Raw genomic sequence first — 26174 nt, 5'->3', positions numbered from 1 at the left:
TTTGCCACCTTATTTGAGACAGGCACTCTACTACATGTGTAAGCATGCATTTATTCAATGAGCTTTATTAAACCTCTACTAGGTACCAGGCACTGTTCTAGGGATTGGGGCCACCATAGTGAAGAAAACAGAAAATGAACAAAAGTCCTTACCCTCAGAGAGCTTCCGTTCTAGTGACACTATTTAATTTCCATACTGTGCCTCAGTTTCTCTATCTGTAAGATAGTGACAGAGCTGAACAACCCTCAGAGGGCTGCAGAGGGAATTTGATTATTAAATACGAAGCACTTCAAACAGCACGTGGCATCGAGTAGGGCTTATATAAAGATTTGCTGTTAAAATACTAGTTGTTATTATTTGTATTATTATTGATATAGAGAATATTATCTACCTTTTGTACCTCGGGCACCAGCTGCAGAGCTAATAATAAGAATTATTATCTATCTTTTACAAAGAGGCTGAGTAGTTTTATTAACATCACATCCTTTGTAAAGGCAGAGCCAGAATTGAAGCAAAATTTGTGTCCAAAATTGACACTCTTAACCCTCTACAAACATTTCCCAGCTCCCTCTTCAACTGCCCTTGAGAAAAATTTATTTCATATACACTGACTATTATAAACAATTATATCATAGGGTACCTCTCCAAGAGTCATTTACACTCTTAATAAATGAGTTCTCTTGATTTCGCAGTGATGAATGAGTGAATTCGCAGTACCTTTGGAATTTTGACTCCCAGGCTGACCTCATTAGCCTTGTTTATAGACAAGGAAGGGCCAGACCGTGTTACATTACATAAAACAAAGAAGGAAGTTCTTATAGGATGGGCAGCTTGCTTTGATTGCCCATTTTGGACCATGGAAGCACTTATAGTAGTGATTTTTATTAAGTGTTTTAATATAAACCAGCGAGACAACTTTGGAGTTCTGAAGTGTAGGCAGATATTTTTTTAAGTAACTTTTGGAAGTCTGTAAATTTGGTGTTCGTTCTTTCTTCCAGTAATGAATATTCTGGACCTTTTCTCTAAAGACAATTTGAAATCTTTTTTGATCTGCAGATTAACACCTAGTCAAATATTATATTCTTCCTTTGATAAAAGGGGCTAATAAGACAAAGATCAATATTGTACATGGCGGTGTTTCTCAAAAAGCTAAGTTTGAAGTTAAAGCTGAAAACTTCAGGAGGAAAATGTGCAAAGTATATGAGAGGAACGTTGAAAGATAAAGAAGAAAAAATAGATTAAGAAAATCTATGTCAGGGCAGGAAATCAGCCTAGACATATTTTATTTAAGCCCTTTGACTTTCTATTTGGGTTGAATTTCAACAGCTTTGAACTTTTTCTTTTTTTTTATGACATCTAAAGATATTTCTTCCAGAAGGAGGAGGCTTGGTGTGAATACAGGAATTTAGTGAGCTCCATTAATTATTTCAGCTCCTGAAGTCCTCGTTAAAGTGTCTCATTCTTCTAATGAATTAGCCTCTCCTGCTGCTAAGAATGTACCTGAGAAGCTTATTAAACCTGGAGGCTCCTGACCATATCTGAATCCTATTGAATTAGAAGCCCGGGTGCAGGTGGGATGGGGGGAAGCTCATATTTCCAATAAAACAATGAGCAACTCAGAAGCTGGCCACACTCTCCTAATCTTTCCTTGCTAATCTTAGAGCCCAGCCGTACTCTCCTCCCCTATTTTGATGGGATAACTGAAAATCAGAGAAGGGAAGTAATTCAGCAGTGAATTTTGATTGTTTTTATTGTGGTAAAATACACCCAACATAAAATGTACTAATTTAATCATGTCTAAGTGCACCATTCAGTGACATTAGGCACATTCATATTGCTGTGCAACCCTCGTTACCATTCATCTCCAGAATTTTTTCATCACCCCTAGATGAAACTCCACACTCATTCAACAATAATTCCCCATTTCACCTTCCCCTCAGCTCCTGGCTGCTACAAAGTGGATAAACCCTGAAGTAGAATACTTTCTGTCTCTATGAGTTTGGCTATTCTAAGTATCACATATGAGTGGAATCATACAGTATTTATCCTTTTGTGTCTGGCTTTTTCAACTCAGCGTGATATCTTCAGGGTTTATCCACTTTGTAGCATGTATCATTTTATTCCTTTTGAGGGCTCAATAATATTTTATTGTATTATATATCACATTTTCTTTAGCCACTCATCCATCTATAGACATTGAATTTTGATTTTTAACCATCTTGAACCAAGGGCATGACATTTCACTTGGAAATATTTGTTCTCCTATTCCCATTATATGTTTGCCAGGTTTAGCAGTAAGTCTTAATTACAGAATGCCCAGTTGAATTTCAGGTTAAAAAAAAATTTTAGTATAAATTTGCCCTATGCAATATTTGACACATAATTATACTAAAAATCATTATTTATCTGAAATTCAAATTTAACCAGGTTTCCTGTATTTTTTCTGAAGGCCTTATAGCTTACATTAAGACCACAAATAAGGAGATTCCTGCCTTCTTGGAACCTTGAGTTGACCATATCTTGATCAAGATGAATATAAAGCAACCAAAAGTATAGGAAAAGTAGGCAGCATTTATACATTTCTTTTTTATTTAAAAGGTTTGTCTGACACATTGCATTCTCTCCTGAATCCTACAATTGCCAGCTCTGTTTTCCAGATAAGGAAACTGAGGCTCACAAGGACCACGTGGATTTCCCAAGCTCATAGAGCAGGAAGAAAGCAGGGGTTTGGCTCAAATTCAAAACTTCCAGATTTCAAAGCCAATTTTTTTAACTGCTTAAAGTACACTAAAATGATACAGAGAATTATAATTATCAAAGTAATTCAAATGCAATAAATTATTTTCCTTAAGCACATAAACGAGTCTCTGACATTAGGCACAGAATAGTTGCCCCAACTGCTCTATACACCTAACTGAATCAAGAAAAGATGTTTGGATTGTTGGGCAATTTGGTGCCTGAGTCAAACAATTGGCTTTGCTTCTCCACTTCACTCTGACTGTTAAGACAACCTACTGAAGGATAAGACATCCACACAACTGAGTACTGAATCTTTTCACTTGTGCCATCTTGTTTACTTCCTCAAGCCTTATTACAAACTAGCATTTTTTTCTTACTTATTTGCAGTATTTTATCAAGTCCAAGATTCTGTAGCTTGTAAGAGACATCATTATGTTCTATAACGATAAAATGCCACCAATTAAATTATGACGCTATCAATATTGCATTCCATTTCCAAGATGTTAAAAATGTTTAAAAAGTTCATCTAACAACTAACACAAAGAGATATAAAAATGGCCCCAAATGTGTAAAATGATGTCCAATTTCATTCATTAAAAAAATGCAAATTAAAGCCACACTGAGATAGCATTTCTTCACCATGATATGGACAGGCATTCCAAAGCTTGGCGATATGAGTATGAGGTGAAGCAGATACTCTTAGCCATTGCCAGTGAGAATGTAAAATGACATAATCTCTATAGTGGGGAATTTGGCAATCTCTAACAAATAAAGCATTTATCCATTGGCTCAGCAATCTCACATCTAAGAACTTACCCTAAACATACACTTTCAACGATATGAAAATACACATGCACATGGTTATTCATTGCTTTATTGATAACTGAAAATATTAGAAATGACTTTAATCTTCAAATATCGGACATTAGTTAAATAAATTATAGTGCACACGCCCAGTGGAGTATTGTATAGCTGGAAAAAAAATAAGAAAGAGCTCTATGAAGTTATATGGAGTGATTTCTAGAAGATATTTAGTGATAAAAGCAGAGAAAAAAAAAAGTCTATAGCGGGCATTGTTTTGTGTAAAAAAAGAAAAAGTAAGAAAACAAACATACCAAACATACATCTTTTTTTTTTTTTTTTTTTTTTTTAGATGGAGTCTCGCTGTGTGGCCCAGGCTGGAGTGCAATGGCATCATCTCAGCTCACTACAACCTCTGCCTCCTGGGTTCAAGCGAGTCTTCTGCCTCAGCCTCCAGAGTAGGTGGGATTACAGACACTTGCCACCATGCCCGGCACCACGCCCAGCCAATTATTATTATTATTATTATTTTTTTTAAGTAGAGACGGGATTTCACCATGTTGGCCAGGTTGATCTTGAACTCCTGGCCTCAAGTGATCCACCCACCTTGGCCTCCCAAAGTGCTAGGATTACAGGCATGAGCCACCACACCCGGCGCACATAACTACTATCTTTACAAAAAGAAGTAGAGGAAGGATAAGGCATAGAACACTGAAGATGGGGAAGGACAACAGAATGGAAGGAATGCAGAAGTGAGTGGCATTATTCTGAGTACATATTTTTGTATGGATTTGATTTTCAGAAGCATGTTTATGTTCTACTTGTTTAAAAATAAAACAAAATAAACAAAGGATGAGAAGGAGGAAAGGAAACGTAAAATAAAAAACAAACTAAAATAAATAAACCCAGTTATATTTAAAATGAATGTAAAAACCATACAAATGGTGGGGGGGTTGGTCACTCATTCGAGTAACTGGCACAGTATTCCACTGTGGACCCTCAGTCTTGGGTGAGGTTGACGATTAGGGGAAAAGTGCATTCCATTTAGTAGGTTTATTTCTCCCAGTGGTATGGGGGAAGTGTTTCAGATGTTTGATGGAACTGAGCAAGTGAGCAATGTGTCATTGATTTTGCTGAGATCCAGGGTTCTCACTAAGGAAGAAGGAATGCTCAAATATGGAGTGAGGGAAGGAAAGAAACAACTGTCTAGATTAAAATCAGAGGTTGCAATCAGTGTAAGCTCATAATTTCCATCATGTGTACATGTGTGTCCATGCATGTATATATGTGCACTTGCATACATATGTATGTGTGCCCATGCTGTGCTAGAAACAGCCATTCTGGTTCAAGAGAGTAGATTTTTTTACTTCCCCAGCATTTTGTGCACCAGTTGTTCAACATCAGCATTATTAAAATTAAATTATATAAATGTAAAATTAAATAAATGTTATTAAAAATAAAGCAACAAATACTCAAAACTCATAACTTCCTAATTAGTTTACCACATTTTACTATTATTATTCTACAGATGCAATATAGCAGCACCTGTCTCCTGGGCAGTGGGAAGCATCATTTGAAAGAAGATTGAAGTTAATTCCCTCCCAAGTCATCTGGGTTCATATTCTGGAAATTAGTAAATGCTGTAAAGTAAGATCATTTTTGTTTTGAAGATCTGGTTGTTAAGCACATACCAGGATACATTCTGTGTAAATATCCATGCATACATTTTCTAGTTCTATTATTATTGCAACTTTTCTATAAGTTTAAAATTATTTCTAAATTAGAAGTTTTCAAGATGCACATCCAAGAATTAGTGGAATATGATCTTTGTTCACTTCTCCTTTATGTTCTGCCTCTGTCCTCTGGAACACTCACTCCAGAAGAAGAGAACCTTGTTTACTTTGTGCATCACTATATCTCAAGCCCAGAAGAGACTTTGTTACAAGGTGGGTGGTTGGTAACTACTTGCCCAGTAGCAAAAATATAAACAAATGATGAATCATTCTCATTTAAAAGCTCAGAGGGGTTCCTGATTTATCCTAGTTATGTCAGAATCTCAAACTTCTAGCCAAATTTGAATTTAACATACTGCTCTCTTTGGCATGTAAATAGAATGCCACATGGATTCATGGGCTTCAACATGCAGACTGGGTCTCCCAATCTCCCCTTTCATTACTTCCAGGAAGAACACACAAGAGCTGTTTTGATCCCTGCCAGATCCCCAGCTCCTAGAACAGTGCCTGGCATACAGTAGTTTCTCAGTTAATGAAAATGGAATTTCATGGGGCCTTTCCCTTTGGGATCAACACCCATTCCTTCCATCAGCATTTACATGCACAGGCAGCTTCCCTTAATCAACATTCACGTGACTTCATACAATGCAGAGAAGTTATTCTCAAGGGGAAAAATGTTGATAACCTAAATACACAAACCCAGTTAATAACACTTTTGAAATCAAATAGATTATTCATTGAAAGAAAAAAATGGCCAAAGGATAAGTTCCCTTGGAGAGACAGCCAGGTCAAGTGACACAGGGTGCCCACCCTGTAATGCTATGATCCATAATCTGCTTAGGAATACCAAATTTAGCCTTCTCTGGACTAGAGTTTCACTGTACACCTGTAGAAATGTGAATAACTAGTCATTCATTTGGGCTCCCTCTGTCTGAGGAGAGCTCTAACCTCTGATTTGCTCTGCTGCTTCTTTTGCAAATTCTCCAAACATTCATATCCTCCCCTAGGAACCTAACTACTTGGATCCTGAACTGCTTCCTTTTTGAGAGATGCTCCAGATATCATGCTCCCTCATGCTCTCATTGCACTGGGAGAGGACTTTGGGGCTTAGTAAAGTGAAGGTTTCATGCCTGTTAGCTCCAGAGCCCCATATTAGGACCACAGGCCCCAAAGAAGCAACACTAGGCTCAACTCTTCTTATGCCTTAGCACAACCAGCCCAGCGCCTGTCTTTTGTGGCCCACAGGGATGTCTTCTGGGAAGGAGTTTATTTAATAAATACTATTGAGCACTTACTCTGTGTGTCAGGCACTATTCTAAGGTGTTACAGGTATTGTCTCATTTCATCCTCACAACAGTCCTATAAACCAGTCATTAATTATTCTCAACAAATATTGTCAGGTCTCCACCTTCCCGGCACTTTCTGAACCTTGGGGCTGAGCAGTCATGTGACTAGTGCTGACAACGAGCTGCACTCAAAAGCAGGTGGCTTCCAAGCTGAGCTGTTGATTGCCGGCCCTTCTAAGCTCTCTTTTCCCTCTACCATGGGTGCCAGCAATGCTCAGATGCTCCATTAAGCCGTCTCTTACATGTTTTTTCTTGGCCTCAATCATACAATATAATTTTCTTTTTCATGATGAGGAAACTGGCTCAGAGAGACCAAGTGTATCTCTCAGGTCATTTGGATGATAACAGGTAGAGGCTGGGCTCTAATCCAGTTTTGCTTCAAAGTTTAAAGGAAACTTTACCTCTGTATAAACAAGGTAGGCAATTGTAATAATGAGCTTCTGACAATATAGAGTAGAACTCCCAACCAATCCACAATAAAAACAGAGTATCAGACAGATATAACCCTCTGCTGTTGGAAACCACTGAGATCCGGGGATATTTGTTACAGCAGCATAACTTTCCTTCTCCTGACCATTCTATGAGGCATGTCCTACTCTTGTCCCCCTTTTGTAGATGAGGAAACCGGAGCACAGTGATATTAAATAACTTGCCCAAAGTCACACAACTAGTAAGCACTGGAGCCAGAATTTGAACCCAGAGAGCTTAGCAGGGAATTAACCCTAATCTTCTTTTAACTTGCTTGTCACCCAGTAGATGATGCTTCCCACTGCCTGGGAGAGAGGTGCTGAAGCCTGGGATGACTATGGAGGAGGTAGATTAACTTCTCAGGGCTGCCACAACAAATCACCACAAACTTGGTGGCTTAAAACAACAAAAATGTATTCTCTCATCGTTCTGGAGGCTAAAAGTCCAAAATCAGTGTGTTGTTGAGGCCAGTGCTAACTCTGAAGTCTCCAGAGCACAATCCATTCCTTGTCTTTTTTTAGCTTCTGGGGGCTCCAGGCATTCCTTGGCTCATGGCTACGTTACTCCAATCTCTGTTTCCATCATCACATGACCATCTCCTCTTCTCTATGCCTCCTTCTGTGTGTCTTTCTTTTTTTTATGTTTTTTTTTTTTTTTTTTTTTTTTTTTTTTTTTTTTTTTTTTGAGACATGGTCATGCTCTGTCACCCAGACAGAGCAGTGCAGTGGCATGCTCACAGCTCACTGAAGGCTGACCTCCCGGGCTCCAGCAATCTTCCCACCTCAGCCTCCTGAGTAGCTGGGACTACAGGCATGCACCAACACGCCCGGCTAATTTTTTTATTTTCTGTAGAAACAGGGTTTCACCATGTTTACCAGGCTGGTCTTAAACTCCTGGACTCAAGGGATCCACCCGCCTTGGCCTCCTAAAATGCTGGGATTACAGGCATGAGCCAGCACACCCAGCTACCTCTGTGTGTCTTTTATAAGAACACCTGTTGAATTTAGGACCCACCTGGATAATCCAGGATGATCTCCTCATCTCAAGACCCATTACATAATTACATTTGCACAGGTCACATTCTGAGGTTCTCAGCAAACATGGAATTTCAACTGACGCTATTCAACCCGGTATAGGGGGGACTGTGAGACCTACCTAGGACACTGCCTCTACTGCCTTTCCCATAACTGAATACACACTTGCAATGGGTTGAATGTTTGTGTCCCCCCAAAATTAATATTGAAATCCTAATCCACAATATAACATTACTAGGAAATGGTGCCTTTGGGAGGTCATTAGGTCATGAGGTTAAAGCCCTTGTAAATGGAATTAGTGCCCTTAGAAAAGGACCCCAGAGAACTCTCTCACCCTCTTTCCACCATATGAGAATGCAACAGGCAGTCAGCAGTCTGCAGCTCAGAAGAGAGCCCCTCACCAGAACTCAACTATGCTAGCACCCTGATCTCCAACTTACAGAACTGTAAGAAATAAATTCATATTATTTATAATCCACCCAATGTATGATACTTTGCTACAGCAGCCCAAAGACAACACTGGAACCAAGAAAAATTTAAACTCCAAAATAGTTTGAAAAATTGTTTCAAGCTGTGCAAAGCTGGAGATGAAAGGTAGTGAGGTGATGAGTGGAAATGGAGGAGGAAGATTCAAGAGTCGAGCCTTTGGCTTGGTTAAGCCACTTCACCCTTTGGTACCATTATGGCAACGAGCATCTCCTCAATGTCATAGGCTTGTCTCCTTCCCACTTAAAGGGCAGAACTGGGCTCAGTGCATTCTCTCCCAATTTCCCCAGGGATAGGGAACATGAACTCTTGCCCTCTGACTGGGGAGGATGGAACTGTTTGGTCCTAGAGGTAAAGATAGGAAGCTAGTGTCCTCAAAAATTTGGCGTATAGATGTCTTGTTGGGACAGACTTCCCAATTCTCCAAAGTGGCCTTGACTCTCCACTATCCTCTACACAGCCAACTCACTCAACTCTCTTTCTTTCCTGACCCCCCAAAACATCAGTGTTTGAGCATCTTCAGGAAGTGTTAATGTGCCTTACCACCAAGAGAATTAATTTCCTCCCGAAAATTTTTGTCTGTTCTATCTACATTAAAAATTCATAACCCTCCTCTTAACATAACTGACCTCAATTCTTGAGCACTAATAACCTTAGCCTCATTATGCATTTGCCAGTTCCCATCCTCCTTGACAACTCTCACCCCTCCTTCCTGCACTGAGTAATATATAATGCCTCTATCATCAAAGAGCTCTATGTCCTAAGAATTTCCCCATAATCACTAAGTTTCTCCACTCAACCCAGGAAGAAAGATTGAAGAAGAATTTCTGCTATCTCTGAAGGCTGGTGATTTTGGTAGCCTCCTGGAATGCAATGATAACATAGCAAGATGCCTGTTGCAGACGAAAAAGGACTGTCCCTAAAACCAGACAGTCCTGGGCTCAATCTCGGGTCTGTGTTTGGCTTGCTGAGTAAACTTGCACGGAAAAGCCCAAAGTCTTGGTGCCTCAATGCCTTCATGTATAAACAAAGATAGCAACACTCTGCTTGTCAAAGTTAGATGAGATAATGAAAGTAAAATCACCCCTTACTCTGCAAACACTATACAAGTACACGAGATTGCTGCTATTTTTCAATCTGTGCACTCTCGGTTTCCTCTCGCCTAATGTAATTCTCCTATCCATGTCCAGAACTGCCAACAACCCTTGGTTTCTTTGGATTGCAACACTGTTCACAAGCCCATTGGAAGACAAATGTGGACAATCAGAAATGATGACTTGAAGGGGAGGCACTAGTATCATTCCCATTGTAACACCAGGTATTATTTCATAAGAACTTCCTTCCTGCCCATCCTCCCCCTACAACTACTTTCAGGTTCCCTTCACAGGGATATTATAACATGATCCCTAATTTGGCTGCTTATGGCATAGATAATCATCTCCATAGTCTGTAATTCTTGAAAACTGCTAAATCTCCATCACCAAATAGCCCTTTAAATTGGGAAACGAATTAAGCACGTCACCAGCAGATGTGACCAAATAAGGGGCATGAAATACAGGAATCCACAATAGATACTTCCTGTCATACATTCCTTCATCTATTTTACTGAAACATGGAATGATACTAATTACAAATAATAATGAGCATTCATTAATATCTCCAGTATGCCATTATGCCTGTCAACTTCTATGTATCAGTCAGGGTTCTCTACAGAAACAAAACCAAAGGTATAGATGAAGATAGATTAGATAGATATAGAAATAGATAGATAGATATTAGATAGATAGATAGATAGATAGATAGATAGATAGATAGATAGTTATTGCTGCTATTTTTCAATCTGCACTCCTGGTTTCCTCTTAACCTAAAGTAATTCTTCTATCCATGTCCAGAACTGGCAAAACCCTTGGTTTCTTTGGTTTGCAACACTGTTCACTGTTGTATCGATTAGATAGATAGATAGATAGATAGATAGATAGATAGATAGATAGATAGATAGATAGATTTAAGGAAGTGGTTCATATGGTTGTGGTGCTGGCAAGTTTGAAATTTGTAGGGCAGGCCAGCAGGCTAGAATCTCAGGCAGGATTTCCATGTCAGTCTTCAGGCAGAATTACTTATTTCCCAGGAAATCTTAGTTTTGCCTTTAAGACCTTCAACTGACTGCATCAAGACCACCAACATTATCAAGGCTAATCTGCTTTACTTGAAGTCAAACCATTATAGATATTAATCCTCTCTATAAAATACCTTCCCAGCAACATCTAGACTGATGTTTGACCAAACAACTGGGCACTCATTGCCTAGCCAAGCTGACATATAAAATTGACCATCACATCCTGTGACGAAGGTTTTTTATAGGCCCCTTTTATAGGGAGAACTGAAGCCCCTTGACTTTTGAAAATGTACCCCAGGGGAGATGAAATTTGCTCCCTAATGAAGGACAGCAAAGCCCTTCTCTCTCCACTGAACCACATTATGCTCTGGAAAGACAATTCCAGAGTTTATAGAAAAATAGAAAAAATAAGAAAAATACAAAAAAATGGTTCTAGGAAAAGGCTATCAGGAAATAGGCAGGAAAGATAACTAACAATAAGAATTCACATTATTCTATGATTCCCTATTTTCCAAATAATAAGAATCCCATTCTTTCCTAAATGGGATATTATTGGTGAAGAAAAGATTTGACTGACTGTGTTGTAATGCTGTGTTCTTTAGAGTTTTGCTTCCTAAAATTTAATCCCTAGACCAGCAGCATTGATATCACCTTGGAATGTCTTAGAAACACAGACTCTCAGGCTCCATCCCATACCCCCTGAATCAGAATGTGTCATCATTATAGCCAGAGCTGCAGGTAGATTCATTTTCTTTTCTGACTAACAAATGACCATAAACTTAGTGACTGAAAACAGCACCCATTTATTAGCTCAAATTCTCTAGGTCAGAAGTGGGGGTAGACTGTGGGACAAGGTTGGCTGGATTCTCTACTCAGTCTTAACATCCCTGAAATCAGGGAGTTGGCAGGGCTGGGCTCTTATCTGAAGGCACCGAGGAAGAATCTGCTGCAAATTCATTGAGGTTGTTGGCAGAATTCCTTTTCTTTACAACTGTAGGACTGAGATCCATGCTTCCTCACAGGCTATGAGCTGTAACTCTTGGCTCCTAGAGGCTGCCTGCACTCCTTCTCATGTGGTCTCCTCCAGGTTCCAAAAAGCAATGCATACTGAGTGTGTTTGCCTCAAATTTTCTCACATTTCACATCTCTCCGAAATCCTATGTTGCAATCAATGGGAGGAGGCTTTCTGCCTTTTAGGGCACATGGGATCAGATCAGGCCCACCCCAGATCTTAAGATCAACTATATCATATAATGACATTTCATCAGTGAAGCGATATTTCATCACAATCACTCATTTTCAGGATTAGGGTGGGATATCTTTGAGAGACCAGGAGCTCATCTTTGAATTCTGCCTATCACACCAGTGAGTTCCATATACAATATTAGACCTTGAAAATCACTATTTTAAAACATTTAGAATTATGGATTCATCCACATGCTTCATTCTAGAAATGTATTCACAGGAAACTCTCACAATGTGGTTAACAAACATAGCTCATTTGAGATTGTGCTTGCATGTGCATTATCTCATTTCATTCTCCAAACAGCATGAGTGTCAAGAAGACGCTTCCCTTCTGAGGGAGCCTCAGTGTCCTGCTGTGGACTTGCTATGACATCTAGGGCAGGTAACTCAGTGTCCTCAGTGACCTGCCCTATGTGCACAGAACAGCTAGTGTTTGAACTCAAACTCCCACTTAAAAGTCAACCAGGCTTTCTCCTCCTCTCCTTCCTCCAAATAACATCCCTGTACACTTACCCCCATACATATGCTGGTGTTAGTAGATTATTATAAAAGCAACTCTGGTATTAAGCACATTTTTACCAAAGCACAAAAGACTGATAGATTGACTCATTAATTGGTTCAGTAATTATATAGTGAGTGACTGGCTGCTATGTGACAGACTTGTTCATTGGTGACCAAGACCAACTCAAATCCTTATCTTCACTGGAGTGGCACGCTAGCAGCTAGACAGCTGAGCATTCCAGGAGCTAATGGCACAGGGTGACTATTAGGGGTTCAAACCTGGTCTAGGAGGCTCAGGAAAACCCATCATTGTACCTTGCAATTTATGAGAGTAAATCCAAAGAGAGAACATTTAAGTAGCATTTTTGAGGATATATTTTTGGATTAGTGTCTTTTCTCCAAAATGCTTCAAACCACACCATACCCTGAGGGTAATGTAGGCATATTTGAAGGCAGGAAACATGGTGTCTAGACCTGGCATCAGCAGCTGTCATTGGGAACATCATGTCCTAGCTCGGAGCCTCTGCTTTTGAAAAACCTTGTTTGGAGAAAAATAACTCTGTGATCTTTCTGTTCAAGGACGCTGCCCTGGAGACAGCGGTGAGATGTAAGGAGGAGCTCATAGAACGAAAGGGCCAGACACCTGGAAACCATCTCTTAGAAACCACCCCAGCCCTGGTGGCCTCAGGCTCTGCTGTCAGTCCACAGAGCTGGGTGGAGACCTGAATCTAGTCACTAAGCAAAACTCAGAAAAGCTGATGGCATCAGAGTGGGCCAAAAAGAGGTGCCCTGGAAGAACTCTGCTGTTGACAACTTTCTGCACAGTGCTTCCTCATGCCTGAAGCAAACAACTGGGTTCAGTAATGTCATGGATCCCTTCCAGCTATGGGACTAGATTCTTGTTGAAAACACCAAACAATATCCCTCAGCGTCCACCATCAGCCACTTTCTCTTTTGACGTTTTAACAGCTCAAATGGAAAACTGTTGGGAACCCAATTCCTGAAGCCTAGTGAGTCATGTCATCAAGTTAAATGATACCACCTGCATACTTTGTTTCATCTGGAAGACTTTTAAAGTATTTTTTAAGGAGTTGAAACAGCTGGTTACCAGATGCTGATGCCAGTCTCCACTTCTTAAGTTGTGTTGGTGGCTTATAGTTGGGATAACTTGACCAATCTTTACTCAAGTTGGTGCCTAGTTACCTCTAGGCTGGACTTTTGTTGTTACGTGGCATTTAAATCCAGGACAATGGAAGGCTTAATGAAAAGAAGGTAAAGGGCCGGGCGCGCTGGCTCAAGCCTGTAATCCCAGCACTTTGGGAGGCCGAGACGGGTGGATCACGAGGTCAGAAGATTGAGACCATCCTGGCTAACACGGTGAAACCCCGTCTCTACTAAAAATACAAAAAAACTAGCCGGGCGAGGTGGCGGGCGCCTGTAGTCCCAGCTACTCGGGAGGCTGAGGCAGGAGAATGGCGTGAACCCGGGAGGCGGAGCTTGCAGTGAGCTGAGATCCAGCCACTGCACTCCAGCCTGGGCGACAGAGCGAGACTCCATCTCAAAAAAAAAAAAAGAAAAGAAAAGAAGGTAAAGATGAGCCAGAAGTATTGTTCTAAGGACAGAGTGGCTGTAGCCAATAAAAGTTTTTGATTTTTAGTTTAGAACCTTGTGCCTAGATAAGTAAATAAATTAAAATAAATATATAAAAATAAGACCAGTTTATAGATAATAATTCAAAACAACTACCAAATCACAGTACATTTCAATATTTTCTAACATTTATCAGACATATATCTGTGATATGATAATATAAGGACAACTCACAGCATGTCTGAAGATCAATAAATCATCATAATTTTTGCCAAATACTATAGCATTTGCTTTTCTGAACAGAGCATGCAAGCTGAAGGGAAGAGTCAGAATTCTCAAGATAACTGTGGAAATTATTTTCAGGATTTTTTTTTCTAAATCAATTTTGTAATAAAATGCAACTTTTTTATATGTACAGTTCAATGAGTTGTGACCACTGTCTACCATTGTAACCAACACCACAATCAAGACATAGGAAATTCCCGTCACCCTCTAACGCTTTGCTGGAGCCCCTTTGCTTTCAGTTCTACTCCTACCCCCAGTCCAGGCAACCAGTGATCAACTTTGTCACTATTGATTGGTTTTGCCTGTTCTAGAATTTCATGAAATCACACAGTATCTTCTCTTTTGTAACTGGTTTCTCTGGCTCAGCATAGTGTTTATGAGATTTGCCCATGTTACATATATCAGATAGGATTTACACAATTTATTTATTTATTCACCTATTGATGGACATTTCGGTTGTTTCCAGTTTTATTGCTGATATGATTTGACTGTGTTCCCGCCCAAATCTCACCTTGACTTGTAATAATCCCACCGTGTCAAGGGCGGGACAAGGTGAACATAATTGAATCATGGGGGTAGGTTCCCCTATATGGTTCTCATGGCAGTGAATAAGTCTCACGAGATCTGATGGTTTTACAAATGAGGTTCTCCTGCACAAGCTCTCTTTGCCTGTTGCCATGTGAGATGCAACTTTGTTCCTTATTCACCTTCCACCATGATTGCGGGGCTTCCCCAGCCACGTGGAACTGTGAGTTAAGCTCTTTCCTTTACAAATTACCCAGTCTCAGATATGTCTTTATTAGCAGTATGAGAACAGACTAATACAATTGCTGAGTAGTGTCGTATCATATGGATGTAATATAGATATACCACAAATTGTTCATTTATTCACTTATAGATGGATATTGTATTTCCATTGTTTTGCTATCATAAACTAGGCTGCTATGAATATTTTTTATTAACTTCCTATTGACTGGGTGGTGGCTTACATCTGTAATCTGAACACTTTTGGAGGCCAAGGTGGGAGGATTACTTGAGCTCACAAATTTGAGATTAGCCTGGGCAACAAAGTGAGACCCTGTCTCTATCAAAAAAAAAAAAAAATTTGTTTAAATTAGCCAGGTGTAGCAGCATGTACCTCTGGTCCTAGCTACATAGGAGGCTGAAGCAGGAGGATAGCTTGGGCCCAGGAGGTCGAGCCTACAGTGAGCCATGTTTGTACCACTGCACTCCAGCCTGGGTGACACAGCGAGACCCTAGCTAAAAAAAAAAAAAAAAAAACTATTGTAGACATGTTATTATTTCATTTATCTTGGTTAAATAACCTAAGAATGGAATTGCTAGATTTCATGATAAGGGTATATTTAAGTTTTTATGAAAGTGCCAAACAGTGGTTGTCCCATTTTATACTCTCATCAGCACTGCATCAGAGTTCTAGTTGTTCCATACACTTGTCAGCTTTTGGCACTGTTAATCTTACATTTTAGCCATGATATTTAGCCAGGTATGTAGTGTTGCATTACTATATTTTAAACTTGCATTTCCCTAATGAGATGGACATTTAAGATGTGTTTTAAGATCAGAAGAAATGACAACTGGACTCAGGAGCAAAGAAGGAAGGTTAATGGGTAGAGTTATCATATATTCTGGTGTGTGAAGGACAGTCTTAGTTTACACTTAGTACTCTGGTGTAATACTGCATTAGTCAGCTCAGGCTGCCATAACACCACACCATAGTCTAGGTGGCTTAAACAACAGAAATTTATTTCTCATGGCTCTGGAATTGGCCAAGTTCAAGATCAAGGTGTCCGTCATTCAGTTCCCCAATAAAAGTTTTCTTTCTTGTTTGGAGACAGCTGCCTCCTCTCTGTGTCCTCACGTGTCAGAAAGTGAAGAAGCAAGCTCTCTCATGTTTCTTCTTATGAGGGCAATAATCTCTTCCTGAGGGCCACCCTTATGACCTCATCCTAACTAAATTACCTCACAAAGGTCCCACCTCCAAATACCATCACATTGGAAGATAGGGCTTCAACATGTGAATTGGGAGGACACAGCTCACCTCATAGTCCTGTAATGGCAAGGCTTTGAATTATGTTTTGCTGTTCAATGTGTGATGTAATCCATCTCTTCCCAAAGCCTTTAGTAAATGTACGTCTCTCATCAACTTTTAAGGTTGGATTTGTGTTTATAAGTCTGGTCCCAAGAGCAGCTTGCCCAACAAGACCCTTTCACATTCATGCTACAATTAATGTAGGCTTCAATTATATTAAAAAGTATGCCCTACTAATAAGAATGATATAATGAACTTTGGAGACTAAGAGGGGGAAGGTTGGGAGTGGGTGAAGGATAAAAGATTACAAATTGGGTACAGTGTACACTGCTTGGGTGGCGATGTACTAAAATCTCAGAAATCACCACTAAAGAATTTATCCCTGTAACTGAAAACTACATGTACCCAAAAAATCATTGAAATAAAAAGTATGCACTACTCTATGCTTCATATTATTGAACCATTAGCTTTCTTCTAGATACAGTCTGGTATTTTGGTTTGAAGAATGAAGCTTACAGCATAAATTGTGATGCAAATTTCAAAAAATAATATTATAAGTGAAAATATATAATATCAAGTCTGGGCTAATTTGAAAATAAATTTGAACATTTATCCTCTCATAGGTTTCTATAACATTTTCTTTTGGCCCTTTGCAAATTGAAAGAATCATACTCCATAATCAGGTATGGGTTTATTCATGAAAGCAAAATAAAAGTTGAACCAAGGATTCTGTCCATTCCTGAGACCAAATCCAAGTAAACATGTTTTCTTTACTTTCTTCCCATTCCTCATTCATTCTGGTAATAATCTATCATCAGAATGTAATCATTTCAATTTCATATTATCTCTTTCTCATTATAATGAGGTTCACAAGATAATGCCCAGCCCCAAGCATTGTATCTGATACCACTTAATGATTGTTTGAAAATGGGTGAAAGAATGCATGCACACCTGAAATTTACTTCCTAAATCTGACCACCTTTTCACTACCTAACCTTTTGAATGGTTTCAGTCTTGTGTGGTTTCCTTTGGCATTTTTAAAATATGTACATAAACACAAGATATTGTGTGAAGCACTATGGATAATAGAAAGTTACAAAAGTTCAAGACATAATCCCAGCCCTTGAGAAACTTAGACTTTAGTACAGGAAAATAAAAACCACACACACACACAAAGGCACATACATTAAGAGCTATGACATGAAGCAGAAAGTGGTAAGTACCCCGTGAGTGAGATAAACTACTGCAGCTTGACAGCATTGAGAGTCCTTGTATGCAGGGCTTTACTCTGCCAAGAGAACTATGCATGTAAGAATTAATAGCCAATTGAGGGATAAAGTCATGCTTTTATTAACAGCTGAGCCAGTGCCTGTTAATACTACCCTCTGGTCGGGGAGAAGAAAAACTGATCTCTGGGAGTGGTGTTGAAAAGCACAAGGCTTATGCTTCGAAGTTGAAGCAAACCTTGCTACTCTCAGCCTGTAACCCCTTAATCTGCAAAGCCAGTGCTAAATCTAGGTTTTGTTTTCTTTTTAATCAACTGTACAGACCCAAGATCTAAAACACACTTAAATAATGGTGGATTCACTCTGTAGGGAGATGACTTGCCTGTAACTAAATGAAAACAGAAAATTGAAAATCATCCACCTCACCTGAGGACAGGGAAAAAAATGTAGACAAGAGGATTGCCCACCCTAAGAAGATAAATAATTCCTTGTTCCACCACAGAATAGGAAGAGAATTCAGCCAAAGAAGCCCTAAATGTTCAAGGTTGCGTCCCCACAAATAGTGAATCATGGCCAGTGAATTTACCAAGCAGATGATAATGCCTTTTCTGTTAGAGGGAAACTAGACAAGGGAAAGAAGATTACGGAAAGGGAAGGCAAGTATCATTATATGAATGTGCTTTGCACAATAATTGTACCATAACGTGCTCCTCAAGTTAGCATTCTTTGAATCAAGTGTTTTCTTGTAAAACATAGAATATTTTACCCGTCAGTAGAAGACTGAATGCACCAATGGTACCACTATTTTCCATCTTCCTGTATCCATGTCATTTGGTGGACTCTTATCACTGACTTTTGGTCTTGAGCATGACATTTGTGTTAGCCAATGGGTCAATAGCAAACTTGATGCAAACAAAGACTTGAAAAAGTACTTGAATATTTCCAGCTTTTCCCTTGGGCTCCTCAATTGCCTGAGAACATGTCCAGACTATCCTGCTGGAGGATGAGACACACAGAGCAGAGCCAGTTACCCAGCCAAAGCCATCCTAGACCAACCAACACCCAGAAGACCACTAGACATGTGATAGCCTTAGCCAAGACCATAACTGCCCAGCCAAGCACAGCCAAGATCAGCAAAACTCCCCAGGCAACCCACAGATTTATGAGGAATAATAAAAGGTTACTGTTTTAAGTCACTATGTTTGGGGGTTCTTTAATATGGAAATAGTTAATTGACATACCCCTCTTGGAGATTCCCATATATAACTACAATCTTCCAAACTTCTTTTACCATGGAGCATTTTAAGAGTATGATTCCACAGACAATACTCCAGGGAAACACTAGATTTTTAAAAAATGTAATAATAGAAATGCTCCATGGTGCCAATTTTAGAGATATAATAAAGGAAAGACAATGTGGATTTGATGACTGAATGTTTTGGGGAAGAAGAGGAAGTAAAACCAATAACATGTGTTTAAAATCCTAACCACTTGAGAGGACTGTGGTATTAATGACAGAATTAGGCAACTCAGGAAGAGTGGGTTTAAGGGAAAAAAGTTGTGATACAGTTTGAGATATCAAACCTGAAGGAAATGCACTACCTCCAGGAAGTGAGATCCTGCAAGCCTTAGAAAAGCACAAATGATGCCAAAGGAGAGGTTGGATTGTCCTGTAGATTCTAAATGGTGAACACCTGACCCATGAAAGGAGACCATGCAGAGGATGAGAATCAAGGGCTAATTAAGGCACCTCACATAGGTGTAATACAGGTGGCCATAATATGCAGAGACCAAAAGTGGGAAAATGACTTCTCAAGTCCAATAGCAGAGTTGAGTCTATAACTCAGACTTTTGATTTCTTGGTCACCTTACCACACTGCTCATGAGTCATTTAACCACTAATTAGATATTGGCTCACTGGAGGGCAGCCAACCAAGATAGTAACCTAATTGAAATCATATTGCATGAAGAACATTTAAAATCATTGAACTTGAAGAAAGGGAGGTAAAGTTGGTGGGTGTGGGGGAGGCTGAAAATTGCCTTTGGATATCTGAAAGGCTCTTGCATGTGGAAAACAGAAGAAGAAACAGTCACTGTTGCTCAGAGAATTATTCTGATGCCATGTGAAGCCATGGCCCCCTTCCCTAGGAGCAGTCCAGCAGAAGTGGTGTGGCCATCTGCCAAGGACATGCAGATGGATCAGGAATAGAGTGAGAGAGTGAATTAAAACACTCTCAAGTCTTATTCCAAATCTCTGATCCTACAGTCTACAAACAGATCCTTTCTAGTCTCCTTTTCTAGTTTTGACTATCTGCAATAAGTTGACCTGCTACCCTAAATCACCAAGGAAGTATAAAGAAGCCTTCAGATTTGCTCACCATGGTCAAAACCTATGAAAAGTGACTCAGAGACTACAAACTCAAAGACATGACTTCCGTGTCTCCAGTACTCCACAGTGACAAGCACATGGTGGGCATCTGTGTGCCATCTGACAACTGGGAAAAAGCTCAGCACCTCCTGAGTGGCTTCCCTTTGAAGTTGGGTTGGATCATTTTCTACCACCCTGAATAAAAGCATTTCAGTTGAGCTCCAATCTCCAAACATTAGAAATGTATACAAAGGGATGGGGTTTTCAAGCAAGGTTCATTTCTCCTTGATCTCTTCCTCAATGTCTTCACATGTCTGATAGAACTCAGCAAACACTGTATTATAAAACCCAGGTGAAGCCACCTGGGTTTCAGGATATAATTTGAAGCCTGGATACTGCATGCAGGCAAAGGAATAGAAATAAAGTTAACACACAAAGCCTACTACATGAAAAACATGAAAAATGTTCAAGCCTTATCATCGCATTCAGATAGGAAAGTGTTTGCTGCCTCTAGCCGTTTAGAACATCTTTCAAAAGTAATCTGTACTCATCTCAAATACCCATCTTAGCAATGAATACTAAGGAAAATACATGGTTTAAGCATATTTTCTTCATTTGACATGAATGTGTTTTCACCAACACTTGAGAGCTTGGATTGCTGGAACCAAACAACCTAGGTTCAAATCCCAGATTTGTTTCCTACCTTCTGTGTGATGTTGAGCTGGTCCCTTAACCTCTCTGTATTTCACATTCTCCATTGGTAAAATAAGGATAATGTTGTATCTACTTCATAGGCTTGTTGACAGCATATGATGGGTTTGTACATTTATAGAGCACTAAAATAGTGCCTAGTACATAGTTAATGCTCAATGAATATTTGTAATTATTGTTACTGTTGCTTTGAAATCACAGAAGGATAAAAGGGTTTGACTCATTTTTAAAAGGTTTGTGGAATGAAGCAAGCTGCATTTCTAGTGGAAATGCTCCAAATACCTGAAGAGGAAACAAAGTGTATGAACTAGGACCTTCTGTACCTCTGTTCTGAGCAGTTCAAAGCCAGTAGGAAAAAAGCATGTGGCCTCAGTGAATGGTAGTTAGTAGGAAAATTAGCTCTTGGTCAGCATTAACAAGACATTTACTCTATTTCCACTGAGAAGCAGCCTGGAACAGTCAAAGTCAGAACACACAGTAAAGCAAACGTTTAGGCAAGTGGAGTTTATAGTAGTAAATGCTATGGAGAGTATTTAACTTGTATTAATAACTTGGAGTTTATAATTTCCTTTACGCTCTGCTTTGAAGGTTGTTCATGAAAATCTAATAGTAACTCATTGGATAATTTTCTTAATAAATGCATACATTTTTAAAAGATGGAGGGTAAATTTTGTTTTTGTTTTCAACATCTATTTCTCTCACTAATCTTTCCATGATTTTCAGTTTACTTAGCCTATTAGCACACAATTTATAAAGCTCAAATTTGTACAAGTACTCACAACTGGCATTTAGCTGGATCATCTTTGGAAGGGCAAGAAAGTAGGGATTTATGGTTAACATAAAAATAGCTATCAAAAGGCAAAAAGTTTCAGTTATATATGATGAATAAGTCCTAGATATTTATCATACAGCATAGTATCTATAGTTAACAACTTATTGTATGCTTAAACATTTGCTAAGAGAATAGATATTATATTAAGTGTTCTTATGACAAAATAATAATAATAATAAATAAGGAGGGAGAAAAATTTTGGGGGGGTAGATGGATATATAGGTGGCATTGATTGTGGTTTCACTGGTGTATATTTATCTCCAAACTCATCGAGTTGTATATATTAAATATGTATAGCATGTTGTATGCCATTATACCTCAATATGGTGTTCTATAAAACAGCTATCATTTGTTGAGCATTTATTATTGGGTTGGGACCTTTTCTCCATTCTTTAATTTAATATTTTACTTAATAGTCCAAGAAGCTTTCAAAGTGCTTATATTAGAGCAACTGACACTAGCTAACGCTGACAAATGTATCCCAAAACTCCATGGAGAGACACAATGTAAGTGTGTATACTATTCAGGAAGATTCAATGCAGGCCAAGCAACTGTCCTAGGCAGCAGACCACTGAGGGATCCCCCAGGGTTCAGCCTTCCTTCTATTACTGGGCTCCACCTCTTCTGAGTCATTTGCTTCCAGCCACATGGAGAGAAGAGGGAGAAAGAATGTGGAGTAGACACATCAGCTCTTCATTACCTCAGCCCAGAAGTACCCACGCCATGACGTCTGCTCACGTCCCACTGACCAAAAATCAATCATACAGTCAACCACAATGCAAAGGAGGCTGGGAAATGTAGAGGAATATGTAAGCAATGGTAAGCAACAAAAGTATCTGCCATAGTTTACTCCCTGGTTACCAAGAATCAATGTCCTCTCCTCTTTCCAAACACAGAACATACCTACTGCCCCCGCCACTGCCCCCACTCCACCCCCCCAAGAGTAAGCAACCTCTAATCCCACCTGCTCACTGTATTCAGCACCTCCGAGGTGATCTGGACTTCTGGGGCATGTGGAGTTATCTGCATAACTCTGGGTGTGGCCATCTCTTGATCCAGTGACCTGTGAACTAGAAAGGAAGTGATCTATGAATGAAACATAAAAGTTCTCTCTCTCTCATACACACACACACACACACACACACACACACACACACACATATACACACTGTGTTAATCCGTTTTCATGCTGCTGATAAAGACATACCCAAGGCTGGATGACTTTTAAGGAAAAAAGTTTAATGGATCCACGGTTCCACATGACTGGGGAGGCTTCACAATCATGGTGGAAGGCAAAAGGCATGTCTTACATGGCAGCAGACCAGACAGAATGAGAATCAAGTGAAACAGAGAAAAAAAAAAAAGAAAAAAAAAACAGAAACAAAAATAAAAAGAGAATCAAGCAAAAGGGGTTTCCCCTTACAAAACCATCAGATCTCATGAGACTTATTCACTACCATGAGAACAGTATGGGAGAACCACTCCTATGATTCAATTATCTCCCACCTGGTCCCTTCCACAACATGTGGGGTTTGTGGGAACTACAATTCAAGATGAGATTTGGTTACAAACCATATCTCTCTCTCTCTCTCTCTCTCTCTCTCACACACACATACACACACACACAATGTAATAGCAATAAGAGAACCATAACATAAAATCTAATTTGGAAAAGGGAAGAATGGGAAACATATAGCAGCCACTGATGCCCAGGCTGGCCAGGCCAACATCGTAAAGGCTCACTGCCTTGTGGGTGGAGTTGGTTCTTGGCTGTGGTTCTGCTCTCCAGGGAATATTACTTTGTCCACCAAAGGAGTATTTCTCTGTGGCCACCAGTTCTTCCTTCTGAGAGGCTCCCCTTGCCCATTCTCCTTGGCCACGTCAGAGGTGGGTTTCGGGGAGCTTTCCCTCCATGCAGGCCTATAGCCAGCCTTGCCTGCCAGTGGGAGAAGTTGTTTCCAACCTTTAGAGACATTTGTAGTACAGGATTACAGGCTTTTTTGTTTTTAGCAATATACGTCCCTCAAAAAATTGGTAGGCTACTACAAGTCATCAAATGTAGGTACTCTTTCCCGATTCCCTCTTATTTCTATTTATAAATTAGCTATTTCTTTCCTGAGTTCATCTCATTCTTGAAACACTGCCAAATGCACTCAAAAGTACCCAACCCACACAACTAACATTCTCTCCCCATCCTTTTCCTTTAGAGCTACACAGTTACTTAGCATATATTGCCTTACAAACTGTCATGTGTGTCAGTTTCACCAAATGTTTAGCTACTGCAAAACATGGAACTTCATCTTTCCAACCTTTGATATCAGTTCCCTTGACACTCAACAATGAGGCCAATGCTGCCATGTTTAGGTTTTTGTCAGAGCAGCATCCCATGCCTATTATCAGTTTTGAAATGGGTCAGGAAAAGCTAGGCTAGTTGCTGTCATGAACATCCCTAAATCTCAGTGACTCCTCAATAGGTCTTGCTAAGTACCGGATGCGCAGCAAAGTGCTTAATTCATATTTGTTGTATACAATTATGTGAATAGGTTGTTTTTACTTATTGGCATTTAATCTATCTCAACTAAGGAAACCAAAGTTCAAAGAAAGTAATACATCCAAGGTCATGTAACTGGAATGTGGTAAATCTAGGATCTGAGTTCAGGTCTATGACACTACACGTGCTGGTGCCTGCAAATCTCTCCTCAGTGGAAGTTAGAGTGAAAATAGACTCCATCTTTTCTCTGCATTCACAGCAAATAACACCTAAAACTTGAACGTTTCCTTGTAGTTTTCAATCCTTTCTTTGCACTATTAAAATCAGAGGTATTATCCTCTGCCCATTGCATAATAGTTATTTTAGGTGACTCAGAAAACATAGTGGAAAAGAAGCTATAGTTTTTGAAATAATGAATGAGGTTTGTTTCCTGAAACTTGTTTGCATAACTTTGCACGGTGAACATATTTAATAGATTATGCCCATGTCAATATTTCTATTATCTACTAATTGGTCTGTTTATTTAACTGATGTTTTCAATTCATTTAGGAAACTTTAATACATCATAACTATTCATTAATGTATGCCTGGCAAAGGTATGTATTGTCTTATGTTTACTTCTATACAAGCTTTGACATATTAACCATCTCTAATGGGAACATGTACGCAAACCAAAATTGTCAAAACTGTTGGTTGGTGTGAACATATGCAATACTTTATTTATTCAGTATTTTTTGAGCACCTGTTATCTATCAGGTACTAAGTAAGATCTGTTTTGAGATATACTATCAAATATTTTTCATATCACCATTTTCAGTTGATCACACTGTAAGTTGGCTATAATTTGAATTCACAAATGCTCGTGTGTGTGTGTGTGTGTGTGTGTGTGTGTTTTAGTGGCAGTTGATGGAAAGCAGTAAAAATAATAACATTTGTAACACTGGTTACAGATCAAAATGTCAGAAGATTTATTCAGCCACAGACAGACACTGCAAAGTAAGTGTCTTCTCTAGTTCATGATTCGTATGTAAGATAAAGTTTAAAATAAGACCAATGCAAACATCGTTTTAGGCAGTTTTCCCTTTTGTGAAAAAAAATCGCATATAATAATTAAGATTTTTCATGCAGATAAATTAGGCACAAATTGCATGGAAATAATTCTGTTAGCAAAAGTGATGTTTAAACATAATTTCACCGGCATCATTTTTCCATAAGTTGGGGCATAAACTTTCCTGTGTACTCTTTTTGCTTCCAGTGACATGATACTATTTGGTCTTTAGGCATCACTTTAAAAGGCAGAGCAACTAGAAGTAACATGGTAACAAGAGCAATGGATAAAAGAGAGAAAGAGAACTGTTTAGATACCTGAGACCCCTGCTTTTCATTTGCCTCAGTCTGGGGATTGCAGAAGAACACTACCCACTCCTACTTGTTCTTAACTAGTGTATATATTAAGCTCTTTGAAATGTGAGTATTATGGGAAGGATCACAGTTGCTTTAAATTATAGAAGTTGGCAAGTGCCTGGGAGAAGGAGTGGGAGGTTGTTTAAACTGAGAAAGACAGTTGCAAAACTTCGTACAACAGCATGAGCTCCAAGCTTCAAATGCATTCTCATGCTCAGACGAGCACTTTATTTTTCATCAACTTATTTTTTGCGTTGTTTTGGAGCAGCTTCGAATAATAAACACATATTTCTGCTTTAAATTTTTAATGGTGACTACATTCATGGGACAACCAAAGCAAGAAAGCCTCATGTTTTGGGGGAAAGTCTGATACCAGCAATGTCCAGACAAGGTAAGCTACCATTTTCACTGCAGTTTTTCTCTTTTCACCTCCTGTTCGGCCTTCATCAAAACATTTACTGGGAGAACTTAAGAAAGCTCCTTGTAAAGAAATGGGGGAACTTGTAAAAAGTATGTCAACAAATGATAAATCAGAGGTTAGAAAACCTCCGCAGGAGAGCGTTCTCCTACTTTCTATTCTGCTTGACGCATGAACCTCTTTAACTATCTTTCACTATATAAAAAATGCCATTTGTTTCAGAAAATGTAAGCGGAGTCTTCAAAATCTCCAATCTGATGAACTTAGCATTTGTTAGTGTGGTGACAGGGTAACTTATTGCCAAAGTCAGTTTATCTATGTTTTCTTATC

At 39.2% G+C, this 26174-nt stretch overlaps 1 protein-coding gene and 1 long non-coding RNA gene across 2 annotated transcripts in view; one reads left to right on the top strand and one right to left on the bottom strand.

Annotated features, from left to right (window-relative positions):
* LOC103246329 (uncharacterized) overlaps window positions 1–26174 on the bottom strand; it is a 244336-nt gene that overhangs the window by 77928 nt on the left and 140234 nt on the right. The window contains exon 5 of the long non-coding RNA XR_502363.3: window positions 22496–22601. This is a non-coding gene — a long non-coding RNA (uncharacterized lncRNA). The remainder of the gene's footprint in view (window positions 1–22495; window positions 22602–26174) is intronic.
* The window catches only part of C1QTNF7 (C1q and TNF related 7), a 109392-nt gene continuing 108601 nt past the window's right edge, over window positions 25384–26174 (top strand). The window contains exon 1 of the mRNA XM_008017850.3: window positions 25384–25817. Within this exon, the coding sequence (XP_008016041.1) occupies window positions 25805–25817 (13 nt within the window). The 5' untranslated portion in view covers window positions 25384–25804. The remainder of the gene's footprint in view (window positions 25818–26174) is intronic.

The sequence above is a fragment of the Chlorocebus sabaeus genome, chromosome 27, assembly GCF_047675955.1.
Source record: "Chlorocebus sabaeus isolate Y175 chromosome 27, mChlSab1.0.hap1, whole genome shotgun sequence".
NCBI classification, from domain to species: domain Eukaryota; kingdom Metazoa; phylum Chordata; class Mammalia; order Primates; family Cercopithecidae; genus Chlorocebus; species Chlorocebus sabaeus.
The sequence above is the reverse complement of the archived record's forward strand: the minus strand, read 5'-3'. Positions and strand labels throughout refer to the sequence as shown.